Source organism: Pristis pectinata, chromosome 1 (assembly GCF_009764475.1).
Source record: "Pristis pectinata isolate sPriPec2 chromosome 1, sPriPec2.1.pri, whole genome shotgun sequence".
Lineage (NCBI taxonomy): Eukaryota > Metazoa > Chordata > Chondrichthyes > Rhinopristiformes > Pristidae > Pristis > Pristis pectinata.
Genome location: NC_067405.1, coordinates 117375440 through 117388142, shown reverse-complemented (window position 1 = coordinate 117388142; position 12703 = coordinate 117375440). Strand labels below are relative to the sequence as shown.

The 12703-nt window shown below is 44.7% G+C and overlaps 2 protein-coding genes across 3 annotated transcripts in view; one reads left to right on the top strand and one right to left on the bottom strand.

The window, feature by feature from the left end:
• The window catches only part of zbtb42 (zinc finger and BTB domain containing 42), a 45196-nt gene that overhangs the window by 7095 nt on the left and 25398 nt on the right, over positions 1 to 12703 (top strand). The window lies entirely within an intron of this gene.
• The window catches only part of akt1 (v-akt murine thymoma viral oncogene homolog 1), a 100914-nt gene that overhangs the window by 76760 nt on the left and 11451 nt on the right, over positions 1 to 12703 (bottom strand). Inside the window, exons 1-2 of one of the 2 annotated variants that reach the window (XM_052015859.1) lie at positions 8181 to 8230; positions 7592 to 7732 (exon numbers count right to left, since the gene is read on the bottom strand). In XM_052015859.1, the coding sequence (XP_051871819.1) occupies positions 7592 to 7637 (46 nt within the window). In that variant the 5' untranslated portion in view covers positions 7638 to 7732; positions 8181 to 8230. Of the gene's footprint in view, positions 1 to 7591; positions 7733 to 8180; positions 8231 to 12703 lie in introns of those variants that run through there. The other variant, XM_052015869.1, reaches the window with a different exon arrangement.

Genomic DNA, 12703 nt, shown 5'->3' with positions numbered 1-12703 from the left:
GAGAGCTAGCAGATTGCACACAGAATTGGCTTAACGGTAGGAAACAGAGGGTGATTGTGAAAGGTTGTTTTTCGGACTACAGGACTGTGACTAATGGTGTTCTCCAAGGCTTGGTGCTATTCCCATTGCTATCTGTTGTCTCCATCAATGACTTGGATGAAAATGTACAAGGCATGGTTCATAGGTTCGTTAGTAAGATGGCACTAAAATATGTGCTGTCGTTGACAGTGAAGATGGTTATCAGAATTTACAGAGGGATCTTGATCAGCTGGGTAAGTGGATCGAGGAATGGCAAATGGAGATTAATTCAGATAAGTGTGAGGTGTTGCATTTTGGGAAGACAAATCAGGGTTGGACATTCACAGTGAATGGTAGGGCCCTGGGGAATGTTGTAGAACAGAGGGACCGAGGAGCACAAAGTACATGGTTCTCTGAAAGTTGCATTGCGGATAGACAGGGTGGTGAAGAAGGCTTTTAGCATGCTGGCCTTCAAAAGTCAGGGCACTAAGTATAGCAGTTGGGATGTTATGTTGCAGTTGTACAAGACATTGGTGAAGCCGCATTTGGAATACTGTATTCAGCTTTGATCACCATGCTATAGAAAAGATGCCATTAAGCTGGAAAGAGTGCAGATGAGATTTATGAGGATGTTGCTGGGACTTAAAGGACTGAGTTATGGAGAGAGATTGAGCAGGTTGGGATTTTTTTCATTGGAGGATAGGAGAATAAGGGGTGATTTTATAGAGGTGTATTAAATTATGAGGGGCAAAGATAGGGTGAACGTGCACAGTCTGTTTCCCAAGGTTGGGGAATCAAGAACTAGAGGGCATAGGTTTAACATGGGAGAGGAATCAGAATCAGATTTATTATCACTGACATATGACGTGAAATTTGCTAATTTTGTGGCAGCAGTACAGTGCAAGACATAAAAATCTATAAATTACAAAAATAAATAAATAGTGCGAAATAAAAGGAATAATGAGGTAGTGTTCATGGGTTCATGGATCATTCAGAAACCTGATGGCAGAGGGGAAGAACATGATCCTGAATCACAGAGTTTGGATCTTCAGACTCCTGTACCTACTCCCTGATGGTAGTAACGAGAAGAGGGCATGTCCTGGATGGTGAGGATCTTTAATGATGGATGCCGCCTTCTTGAGGCGCCACCTTCTTGAGGCGCCGCTTCTTGAAGATGTCCTTGATGGCCGGGAGGGTTGGGCCTCTGCAGCTTCTTGCGATCCTATACATTGGAGGCTCCATATCAGGCGGTGATGCGACCAGTCAGAATGCTCTCCACCGTACATCTATAGAAATTTGTAAGAGTCTTTGGTGCTATATCAAATCTCCTCAAACTCCTAATGAAGTAGAGACACTGGCATGCCTTCTTCGTGATTGCATCAATGTGTTGGACCCAGGATAGACCCTCTGAGATGTTGACACCCAGGAACTTGAAGTTGCTTACCCCTCAATTAGGACTGGTGTGTGTTCTCTCGACTTCCCCTTCCTGAAGTCCACAATCAGTTCCTGGGTCTTGCTGATGTTGAGTGCGAGGTTTTTGTTGCGACACCACTCAACCAGCTGATCTATCTCACTCCTGTATGCCTCCTCATCACCATCTGAGATTCGACCAACTACAATGGTGTCATTGGCAAATTTATAGATGGCGTTTGAGCTTTGCTTAGCCATATAGTCACGAGTGTAGAGAGAGTAGAGCAGTGGACTAAGCACACATCCTTGAAGAGCGCCTGTGTTGATTGTCAGCGAGGAGGTGATGTTATTGCTGATCTGCACTGATTGCGGTCTCCCTATAAGGAAGTTCAGATCCAACTGCAGAGGGAAGTACAGAGGTCCAGGCTTTGAAGCTAGGTTATTAGTACTGAGAGAATGATGGTGTTGGATGCCAAGCTGTAATCGATAAAAAGCAGCCTGACGTATATCTTGCAGCTGTCTAGGTGCTCCAAAGCAGAGTGGAGAGCCAGTGAGATTGCGTCTCCTGTAGACCTGTTGTGGCGGTAGGCGAATTGCAGCTGGTCCAGGTCCTTGCTCAGGCAGGAGCTAACTCTATCCATAACCAACCTCCTGAAGCATTTCATCACAGTAGATGTGAGTGCTACTGGATGATAGGGGAGAGATTTAGTAGGAACTTGAGGGGCAGTTTTTTCATCCAGAGAATGGTCAGTATATGGAAGCCATGAGAGGGTGCAGAAGGGGTTTACCAGGATGCTGCCTGGATTAGAGGGAATGTACTATAAGGAGAGGTTGGACAAATTTGGGTTGCTTTCTCTGGAGTGGCGGAGGATGAAGAGAGACCTGATGGAAGTTTATAAAATTATGAGAGGCATACATAGGGTAGACAGCTGATATCTTTTTCCCAGGTTCAAAATGTGTAATACTTGCATTTAAGATGAGAGAGGGAAAATTCAAAGGAGATGTGCTGGGCAAGATTTTTTTTTAAACACAGGGTGTGGCGAGTGCCTGGAATGTGCTGCCAGGAGTGGTGGTAGAGGCAGACATGATAAAGGCTTTTAAGAGGCTCTTAGATAATCTCATGGATATGTAGAGAATGGAGGGATATGGACTATGCACACGCAGAAGGGATTAAGTGTCATTAGTTTAATTAATTTGGCACAACATTGTGGGCTGAAGGGCCTGTTCCTGTGCTATAATGTTCTGTGTTCTATATCAAGGGCATCTATTGTTGAAAATATTCATTGCCTTGCACTTGTGTGGCACAAATGTTATGGATGCAAATGTTATTTGCCACTTATCAACCCATATCTGAATGTTGTCTAATCTCATTGCCTGTAGGCATTGACTGCTTCACTGTCGGAGTTACAATTGGATTTGTATATTCTGCAATCATTTGTGATCATTCCCAATTCTGACCTTACAATGGAGGGAAGGTCACTGACAAAGCAGCTGAAGATGGTTGGGCCTAGTTCCCTGAGGAACTCTTGCAGTAATGTCCTGGGGCTGAAATAAACAACAACCATCTTCCTTTATGCAAAGTATGAATCCAATCATTGTAGTACTATCTTCTGATACCCATTAACTTCAGGTTTACCAAGGCTTCTTGCTGCCACACTCAATTAAACGCTGCCTCAATATCAAGGGCAGTCACTCTCACTTTGACTCTAGAACTCATCTCTTTGGTTTGGAACCAAGTGAGTTTTGTTTAACTCAAGATGAAAATCAGTGAACAGGTTCATGATGAGTGAATGCCACTTGATAACACTGTGTGTGGGATCTTCCTTCACCTTGCTGATGATTGAGAGTAGACTAATGAGGCAGTAATTAGCCAGACTGGATCTGGAATCAGCAATACAATAACCATGCAAAAGTATCAACACCAGACTTAAGATATCAAGAGAGAAGGCACCAATTGTCATTGGAGCATGATATGATGGGCAGTCCAAATGATATCACCACACAGTTTCATCTGATGGCAGGCAAACCTCCCATCACTTGTCATCACACCCTGTGCCCAGTAGTCATGGCGACAAGGGCAGCTTTCAACAGGAAACAAATGGAACTATCCAAGTTGCCATGTGAATCACAATAGTGGTAAGACTGATTTATAACTATTGCTGCTTGACTAGCCTGTAAGATAGCTTTCCAAGTTTAGATGCCAGTCTTCAGATGTTCACAAGGAGGACTTTGAAAGGTCAACTGGATTGTACCAGACCTTGCCACATACAACTTACGTTCTTTCAGCAGATCTACCAAGCCTGTGTAATATCTTTGGACCTTCTATCTGTTAAGCAATTTACTTCACCAGGGATTTTACAAAAATATGTAAAAAAAAGAGAAGCAAGCTGACTATAATACATTTTAAATATATCTCTTTCAGCAAAGGAAACATCTGGATACCTTATTTTAAATGCAACCATAATTTTTCTTTTGATCAACAAACTGGGTGTGCTTTAAAACTTCATAATTGTAAAACCAAAACATCCTTCACCTTGGTTGAAGCAAAGCTAGACCAGAGCAAGCAATGAGACATGGAACCTGGATTTGAACATTTCCAAAGAATAAGATCAGCCACACTTACTACCAGTTCCAACTCCATATAATTAAGATTATGCACAAATACTAGATGACAGCACTGTCTGAATATTCAGGGAAACTTGGAACAGTTTATTGCTGAAGTGCCTGATAGCCTGCACAAATCAAGAAAATTCTCAATAAAAGCACACATAGGGATCTGAGCCAGTAATAGTTTTCAGATTCAGGCAAACCTTTTGATGTCCAGAGTACTAATAGCTGGAGCTCTAACACTGGAATAGTTTCTGTCCTGCCAATGAATGGCACAGAAATATTCATGAAAAGAAACATGTCTCCACCCACTCTATACCCCCAACACTGAAAGTTGATCTCTCCCTACACCTTTCCCCAACACTAAGGTAGTCTCTTTCCACCCCCGCTCACCACCAATCATCCCTGACATTGTGCCAGTCTCTCCCGCAATCCCAACAAAACCATGTCCCCCTCCCCACCCTAAAGTTCAGGTCTGCTGCTCCCTCAATACAGGCTGAACTGGATGAGGAAGATGTGCAACAACCAAGTTTTCATTGGAGTGATTGGCACCCGTCAGCTGCACCATGTTAGCCACCATCTTGGGCTGGACCAGGCACTAACATCAGTTGCTGCTTCTGACACTACATCCTGTCTACTACAAAGATCACCTGCTTCCACCTCTGTCAGCTCGTCTCCACCATCACGCCGGCTGCTGAAATATGTTTGACACATCAGACACAAGTCCAGGTAAAGGGTCTCGACCCAAAACGTCAACTGTCCATTTCCCTCCACAGATGCCTCCTGACCTGCTGCGTTCCTCCAGCATCTTGTTTGTTGCTCCAGATTCCAGCATCTGCAGTATCTTGTGTCTCCACAATCACTTCAATGTTCCCCTGGCCTTATAAACATGAACTTATTCAAAAATCTGCTGGCTCTGTCCATAGTCACACGTGGCTCTTCTGTGTTTGGTGCCTGCAACATGGTTTCCATGTCATTGATTCCTCTGTTTTAAAATTCTCATCCTCATTTCCCAATCCCAACAGGGCTTTATGCCTTTTCAGCACAGCAATGCAGTCCTACAATTCTCTGCACCCTCTGTACTCCTCCAACTCTTTCACTCTGTCATGTGCAACTATGGCTTCAGCCATCTCGGTCCAACGCTGTGCAATTCTGCTCCCAGACCTCTGCCTCTCCACCTCTCTTCCTTCCTTTAAGACTCTCCTTAAAATATTCCTCTCTGGTATATTGAAATAAGTTTTGAGAATGATCTGGCACCACACCTCAAGTGAATGTTTGAAGGAGTTAATGAGAAATATTAGCACTTTTACTTCCATATTTTTAAAAAGTAATATTTTGTCATATAGAGAGTGTTTCTTTTCCCCAAATTTGAAGGAACTCAATCAATACCATCATGCACAGATACTCAATCAATACCACCATGCACAGAGTACAGGACAAGTATATTCTCGTCAGAAGGAAGGATAAGGATGGCAAGGTAAGGGAACCTTAGATGACGAGAGAGGTGAATTTAGTCAAGAAAAAAAAGGAAGTATATGTAAGGTTTAGGAAGTTAAAATCAAACAGAGCCCTTGAGGATTATAAAGAAACCAGAAAAGAACTCAAGAAGGGAATTAGGAGAACCAGGAGGGGCCATGAAAAGTCAGGACTAAAGAGAATCCCAAGGCATTCTATACATACACCTAGAGCAAGAGGATAACTAGTGAGCAGGTAGGACCACTTAAGGATAAAGGAGGGAACATGTGCTTGGAGGTGGAGGATGTGGGAGAAGTTCTAAATGAGTACTTGCATCAGTATTTACCAAAGAGAAGGATGTGGAGGATAGGGAGATCAGTGGGGAGCATGCTAATATGCTAGGACATTTTGAGATAAAAGAGGAGGTAGTGTTGGGTCTCTTAAAGAACATTAAAGTGGATAAGTCCCCAGGGCTTGATGGGATATACCCCAAGTTATTGAGAGAGGCAAGAGATGAGATTCCTGGGGCCATGACCAATATCTTCATGTCCTCTCCAGCCACAGGCGAGGTCCCAGAGGACTGGCAAGTAGCTGATGTTGTTCCATTATTCAAGAAGGGAAATAGGGATAATCCTGGAAACTATAGACCGGTGAGTCTCACGTCAGTCGTAGGGAAGTTACTGGAGAGGATTCTTAGGGATAGGATTTATGAGCACTTGGAAAACCATGGCCTAATTAGGGACATTCAGAATGGCTTTGTGCAGGGCAAGTTGTGTCTTACTAACTTGATTGAGTCTTTTGAGAAGGTGATGAAGGTGATTTATGAAGGTAGAGCTGTGGGTGTTGTCTACATGGATTTTAGTAAGGCATTTGACAAGGGTCCCTCATCCAGAAGATTAAGATGCATGGGATCCATGGTGAATTGACCATTTGGATTCAGAATTGGCTTGCCCATAGAAGACAGAGGGACTTATTCTGGCTGGAGGTCTGTGACTAGTGGTGTTCCGCAGGGATCCATACTGGGACCTCTGCTGTTATTGATATATGTAAATGACCTGGATGAAAATGTAGATGGGTGGGTTAGTAAGTTTGCAGACGATACAAAGATTGGTGGTGTTGTGGATAGAGTAGAAGACTAGCAAAGGATACAGCGGGATATAGATCATTTGCAGGTATGGGCAGAGAAATGGCAGATGGAGTTTAATTCGGCCAAATGTCAAGGGACAGTACACTGTTAATGGCAAGACCCTTAACAGTGTTGATGTCCAGAGGGATCTTGGGGTCCAAGTCCATAGCTCCCCGAAAGTGGCTGCACAGGCTGATAGGGTGGTAAAGAAGGTGTATGGCATACTTGCCTTTATTAGTCGAGGAACTGAATTCAAGAGTCGGGAAGTTACGTTGCAACTTTATAAAACTGTAATTAGGTTTAGGCCGCATCTGGAGTATTGCATTCAATTCTGGTTGCCTCATTACAGGAAGGATGTGGAGGCTCTGGAGAGGGGAGAGATTGGACAAACCTGGGTTGTATTCCCTGGAGCAGTGGAGGCTGAGGGGAGATCTGACAGAGGCTTATAAGATTATGAGAGACATAGATAGACAGTCGGTATCTTTTTCCCAGGGTTGAAATGTTTAATACCAAAGAGCATGCATTTAAGGTAAGAGAGGGTAAGTTCAAAGGAGATGTATGGGGCAAGTTTTTTTTTTACAGAGAGTGGTGGGTGCCTGGAAATGCATTGTCAGGGATGGTGGTAGAGGCAAATATGACAGAGGCATTCAAGAGGCTCTTAGATAGGCATATTAATGTGCAGGATATGGAGGGATATGGACATTGTGTAGGCAGAAGGGATTAATTTAGTTGGGCATTTAATTACTAATTTAATTAGTTTAGCACAACATCGGGCCGAAGGGCCTGTTCCTGTGCTTTATTGTTCTATAATTAGAAGTGACAGTTCATTCTACAAGATAATCGAATAAGAAAGATGTGATCATATGCAAGCAATCTGGAAAAATAGATTACCAATTTTCCATGCCAAATCATTACAAGTTTTGACAACAGTGACCACGTTGTGCACTTATACTGGGACCAATAACAAAATCTCACCTCGTTTGTGAAGCCACCCCTCTTTCACTATTGCACCTTCAGTCATAGTGTACAAAATATGTAAATTGCAGCAGGAATTCACTTAATGGGAGGTGGGAATTGACAAGGCTCGCAATTGAAACCCTCGTTCTTCACAGCAACCTGCATTTAAATCAGAAGAAAAGCCGAGCTGAATGACTGGTTTATATGTGTCAGTCTGTGGGTCATTTTGGTTTGAGTTATGCAGTGGGGCCAGGTAACAGCTGCTCACAGACAGCCGTGCGCAGGCAACTCAGTGCTGCAGAAGCTGAGCTAATGTTAATGAATGGCAGGAACGGCACCGCCTCCGGTGCAGCATCCTGTTCCTTCGCGCCCAGCCCCAGCGGGAGCGCAGACTCTCCCGCAGTCCCCGCGCGGTAACAGCGGCTCACCGGCCGCAGGGGGCGGGGCGGGGCGGTGCCTCGCCCACGCCGGCCACCTCGCAGCCCACTCCGCCCTGCCTCCCGGTCATCCAAATGCTGGCAGGCCCAGCGCTCGGCCGGGCCTGGGGTCCTGGGACTGAGACCCACCTCAGTATAAAGTTTATTTCCCCCGAGCATCGCTCTCCTACCTGCCGCAGCTCTGCTCCACCGGACCCGGTCCCTCTCCCTTTTCTTTCTCTCTCCCCTACCCACCCCTTCCCTCCCTTATGCTGAGCTCCGGGCCATGACTGACGTTGCCCGGCTTTCTGAGCCGAGCAGCTGGGCGCTGAATCAGCCTTGGGACAGCTTCCTCCAAGTGTGTGTGAGAGAGAGAGAGGGAGAGAGCTGGTGACGTTGGTCTGGGCTTCCCAGCGCGTCAGGACGGGGGCTACAGCCCCAACCCGCCGGCTTTGGCTTATCCTCACCGACCGGTGCTAAACGGCTCCACTGCCATTAGCCCGCACTAAAGAAAACTTCCGAACTAGCTGACTTTACATTGCCCCCACCAGAGAAGGCAATGCCGGATTGACATCAAAACACATCCAATAATAACTGGGACTGGCTTCAAACCGACCTGCGCGATGCAAAATAACCACAGCATTAGTCTGATACCAATGCCAGCATTACAGGAAATCACTGAAAAGCAAAAAAAAATAAAATCCCACCAATGCTGAAAATCTGAAATAGAAGCATTAAATGATGGAAATTCAGCGGGTCAAGCTGCATCTGTGGAGGGAGAAACAGTTGACATTTCAGGTCAAAGACCTTTCATAAGGAAACAAGCAACAGCACAAAACAATAAAACAAATGGATTGACACCAAACCCAGTAACTAAAGAAAGCAAACAAAGTGTGTACTAAGACAAAGAGATACCTTCTATATCTTGGAGCCTCATCTTGATGAAGGCAGACAAGGATATTGAAATTCAACAATGTCATCAATGGGTGGCATGGTCTTTGGACAATCAAGCAAAAAGGAATGTGAAGATCAAGATATCAGACTTGACACAAAACTCATTGCCTGTCAGGCAGCAGTAATCCCTGTCCTCCTACATGTTTCCAGATTACTCATTGTATGCCTCTCAAGGCAATGGAAAAACGCCACCAAATGCTGACTCCATAAAATCCTGCAAATTCATCGGAAGAATAGTGAACCAATGTTAGTGTCCTTCCCCAGGCCAAAATCCCCAGTACTGAAGCCCTGGTTACAATCAAAATCAGAAAATGCTGTAAGAACGTAGCCAGTCAAATAACATCTGTAACCTCTCCACTCTTCCCCGAGTTCTGAGGAAGGCTCCTTGACCCAAAACATTAGCTGGTTTCTCTTTCCACGGATGCTGCTTGACTGGCTGAGTTCTTCCAGCATTTTCAATTTTTGTTTCATATTCCAGCATCTGCAATTTTACTTGTTTTCCTACTAACGATCAGAATGCTACATTGACCATGCCTTGTCATTTGCATGCCCAACAGTAACCTCCTGAAAAAGACAGGAGGACAAGTTATGTCACAGGAAGAGACTACCAGATAGACGGACGAGGAGATTCAAGTATGTACTGAAAGCATCCCTGAAGAAATGCAACATCCCCACTGACTACAGGGGATAGCCCATGACTACTCCAGTTCATGACCACTCAATGTGGAGAAGAACCATATGGAATGGTATTGAAAATATGAAGGTCATGCATCAGGAGTACACAGAAACCCTGCATAATGGCAGAAGGAGCTCACCACCCTTCACAAACAACCTACTTCCCAGCCCCATGAGCTACCTCCTGCCCCATCTGCAGATTCTGTGATTCCCACATTGACCTCATTAGCCAACTCAGAACCTACAAAACTGAAGTGGAAGCTCCATAAGCTAGAGCCAGCTAGATGGAATTATTATGAAGAAAATAACTACAGAGACCTTTATCAAGAATATTGCCGCCAGCAGTAATCAAATTCTGAGAACAATACAGCATAATACAGGCCCTTCGGCCCACCATGTTGTGCCAACCTTCAAACCACTCCAAAGATTATCTAACCCCTTCCTCCCACATATTTTAAATTCCTCCATATGCTTAGCTAACAATCTCTTGAACTTGACCAACGTATCAGCCTCCACCACCACCCCAGGCAGCGCATTCCATGCACCAACCACTCTCTGGGTGAAAAACCTCCCTCTGACATCACCCTTAAACTTCCCACCCAATACCTTAAAGCCATGCCCTCTTGTATTGAGCATTGGCACCCTGGAAAAGAGGCACTGGCTGTCCACTCTATTTATTCCTCTTAATATTTTGTATGCCTCTATCATGTCTCCCCTCATCCTCCTCCTCTCCAATGAGTAAAGCCCTAGCTCCCTTAGTCTCTCCTCATAATCCATACTCTCTAATCCAGGCAGCATCCTGGTAAATCTCCTCTGCACCCTCTCCAACACCTCCACATCCTTCCTATAATGAGGCGACCAGAACTGGACACAGTACTAAGTGTGGTCTAACCAGAGTTTTGTAAAGCTGCATCATTACTTCGTGGCTCTTAAACTTAATCCCACGATTTATGAAAGCTAACATCCCATAAGCTTTCTTAACTACCCTATCCACCTGTGTGGCAACTTTCAGTGATCTGTGGATATGAACCCCAGATCCCTCTGCTCCTCTACACTGCCCAGAATCCTGCCATTTACCTTGTATTCCGCCTTGGAGTTTGTCTTTCCAAAGTGTACCACCTCACACTTCTCCGGATTGAACTCCATCTGCCACTTGTCAGCCCGGCTCTGCATCCTATCAATATCCTTCTGTAAGCTTCGACAGCCCTCCACACTATCCACAACACCACCGATCTTTGTGTCATCTGCAAACTTGCTAACCCACCCTTCCACCCCCTCATCTAAGTCATTAATAAATATCACAAAAAGTAGAGGTCCCAGCACCGATCCTTGTGGGACACCACTAGTCACAGCCCTCCAATCCGAATGGACTCCCTCCACCACAACCCTCTGCTTTCTACAGGGAAGCCAATTCTGAATCCACACGGCCAAGCCTCCCTGGATCCCTTGGCCTCTGACCTTCTAAAGAGGCCTACCATGCAGAACCTTGTCAAACACCTTACTAAAATCCATGTAGACCACATCTACTACACTACCCTCATCAATCTTCTTGGTCACCTCCTCAAAGAACCCTATCAGGCTTGTGAGGCAAGATCTTCCCTTCACAAATCCATGCTGGCTGTCCCTAATCAGTCCATGATTCTCTAAATGATCATAGATCCTATTTCTTAGAATCCTTTCTAGCAGCTTACCCACCACAGACGTAAGGGTCACTGGTCTGTAATTCCCTGGACTATCCCTACTACCTTTTTTGAATAAGGGGACAACATTCGCCACCCTCCAATCCTCCGGTACCATCCCCGTGGACAACAAGGACTCAAAGATCCTAGCCAATGGTTCAGCAATCTCCTCCCTTGCCTCACGAAGCAGCCTGGGGAATATTCCATCAGGCCCCAGGGACTTATCTGTCCTAATATTTTCTAACAGCTCCAACACATCCTCTCTCTTGATATCTACATACTCTAGAACATTACCCTTACCAACACTGTCCTCAGCGTCATCAAGACCCCTCTCCTTGGTGAATACTGAAGAGAAGTATTCATTGAGAACCTCACCCACTTCCACAGCTTCCAGGCACAGCTTCCCACCTTTGTCTTTAATCGGACCTACCTTTACTCTAGCCATCCTTCTGCTCTTCACGTACGAGTAAAAAGCCTTGGGATTCTCCTTAACCCTACTCACCAAAGCCTTTCTATGTCCCCTTCTTGCTCTCCTCAGGCCCTTCTTAAGTTCCTTCCTTGCCATTCCAAATTCCTCACGAGCCCTGTTTGACCCTTGCTGCTTACACCTTAAGTCCATTGGTGGGTGCATTGGGAAATCAATATAAAATAATAGGCAAGGAACTGGCTTTTATCCGCAATATATTTGCCAATAATGGTAATCATGGCAGATTCAATAGTCACTTTCAAATCAGAATTTGATATATCCACGAAAGGAAATATTTGCAGGGTATGAACAAAGAATTTGGATGGTTCTTTCTAAGAACAAGTACAAGTACAATGAAACAAATTTCCAATATGTTCCTTTTGGTTTTAGTTCTCTGCAACAGCTCTGGCCAGATCTTCATAGCTTTTCACAGAGTTTTCTCCCTCTTCTAAAACAGTGTATCACCATAGCAACTCTGGCTTAACCCTATCAAATGCTTCCTTTGTGCTTTCCATCCCTCTTCCACCACCTCTACCACTTAAACACTAACTGATTTTCTCACTTGTTCACTTCTGATGAAAAGTCTTTGACTTGAAACATTAACTCTGTTCTACTTTCCACAAATGCTACCTGAACCACTGAGTGCTTCCAGCATTTTCTGTTCAATTCAGATTTCCAGCATCAGCACTTTTTTGATTTTCAACTTTCTAAGCCTAAAAGTTATGGTGAATTTCATGATCAATGTCTGCTTCTGCTGAGGAATAGCTCCGGTGATATGGAAATCAGTTCACATTTACCAGGGTCTCATTATGGGTTCAGGATTGTGCAGCGTAGGCAGGTTAGGAGAGGACCTTTGTTTTGCAAATGTTTAGTGTAATGCCCATTCTCTTACACTTGAGTGAACTAGTTGACGATGTCTTGGGACTTGGAACCAGCTCAA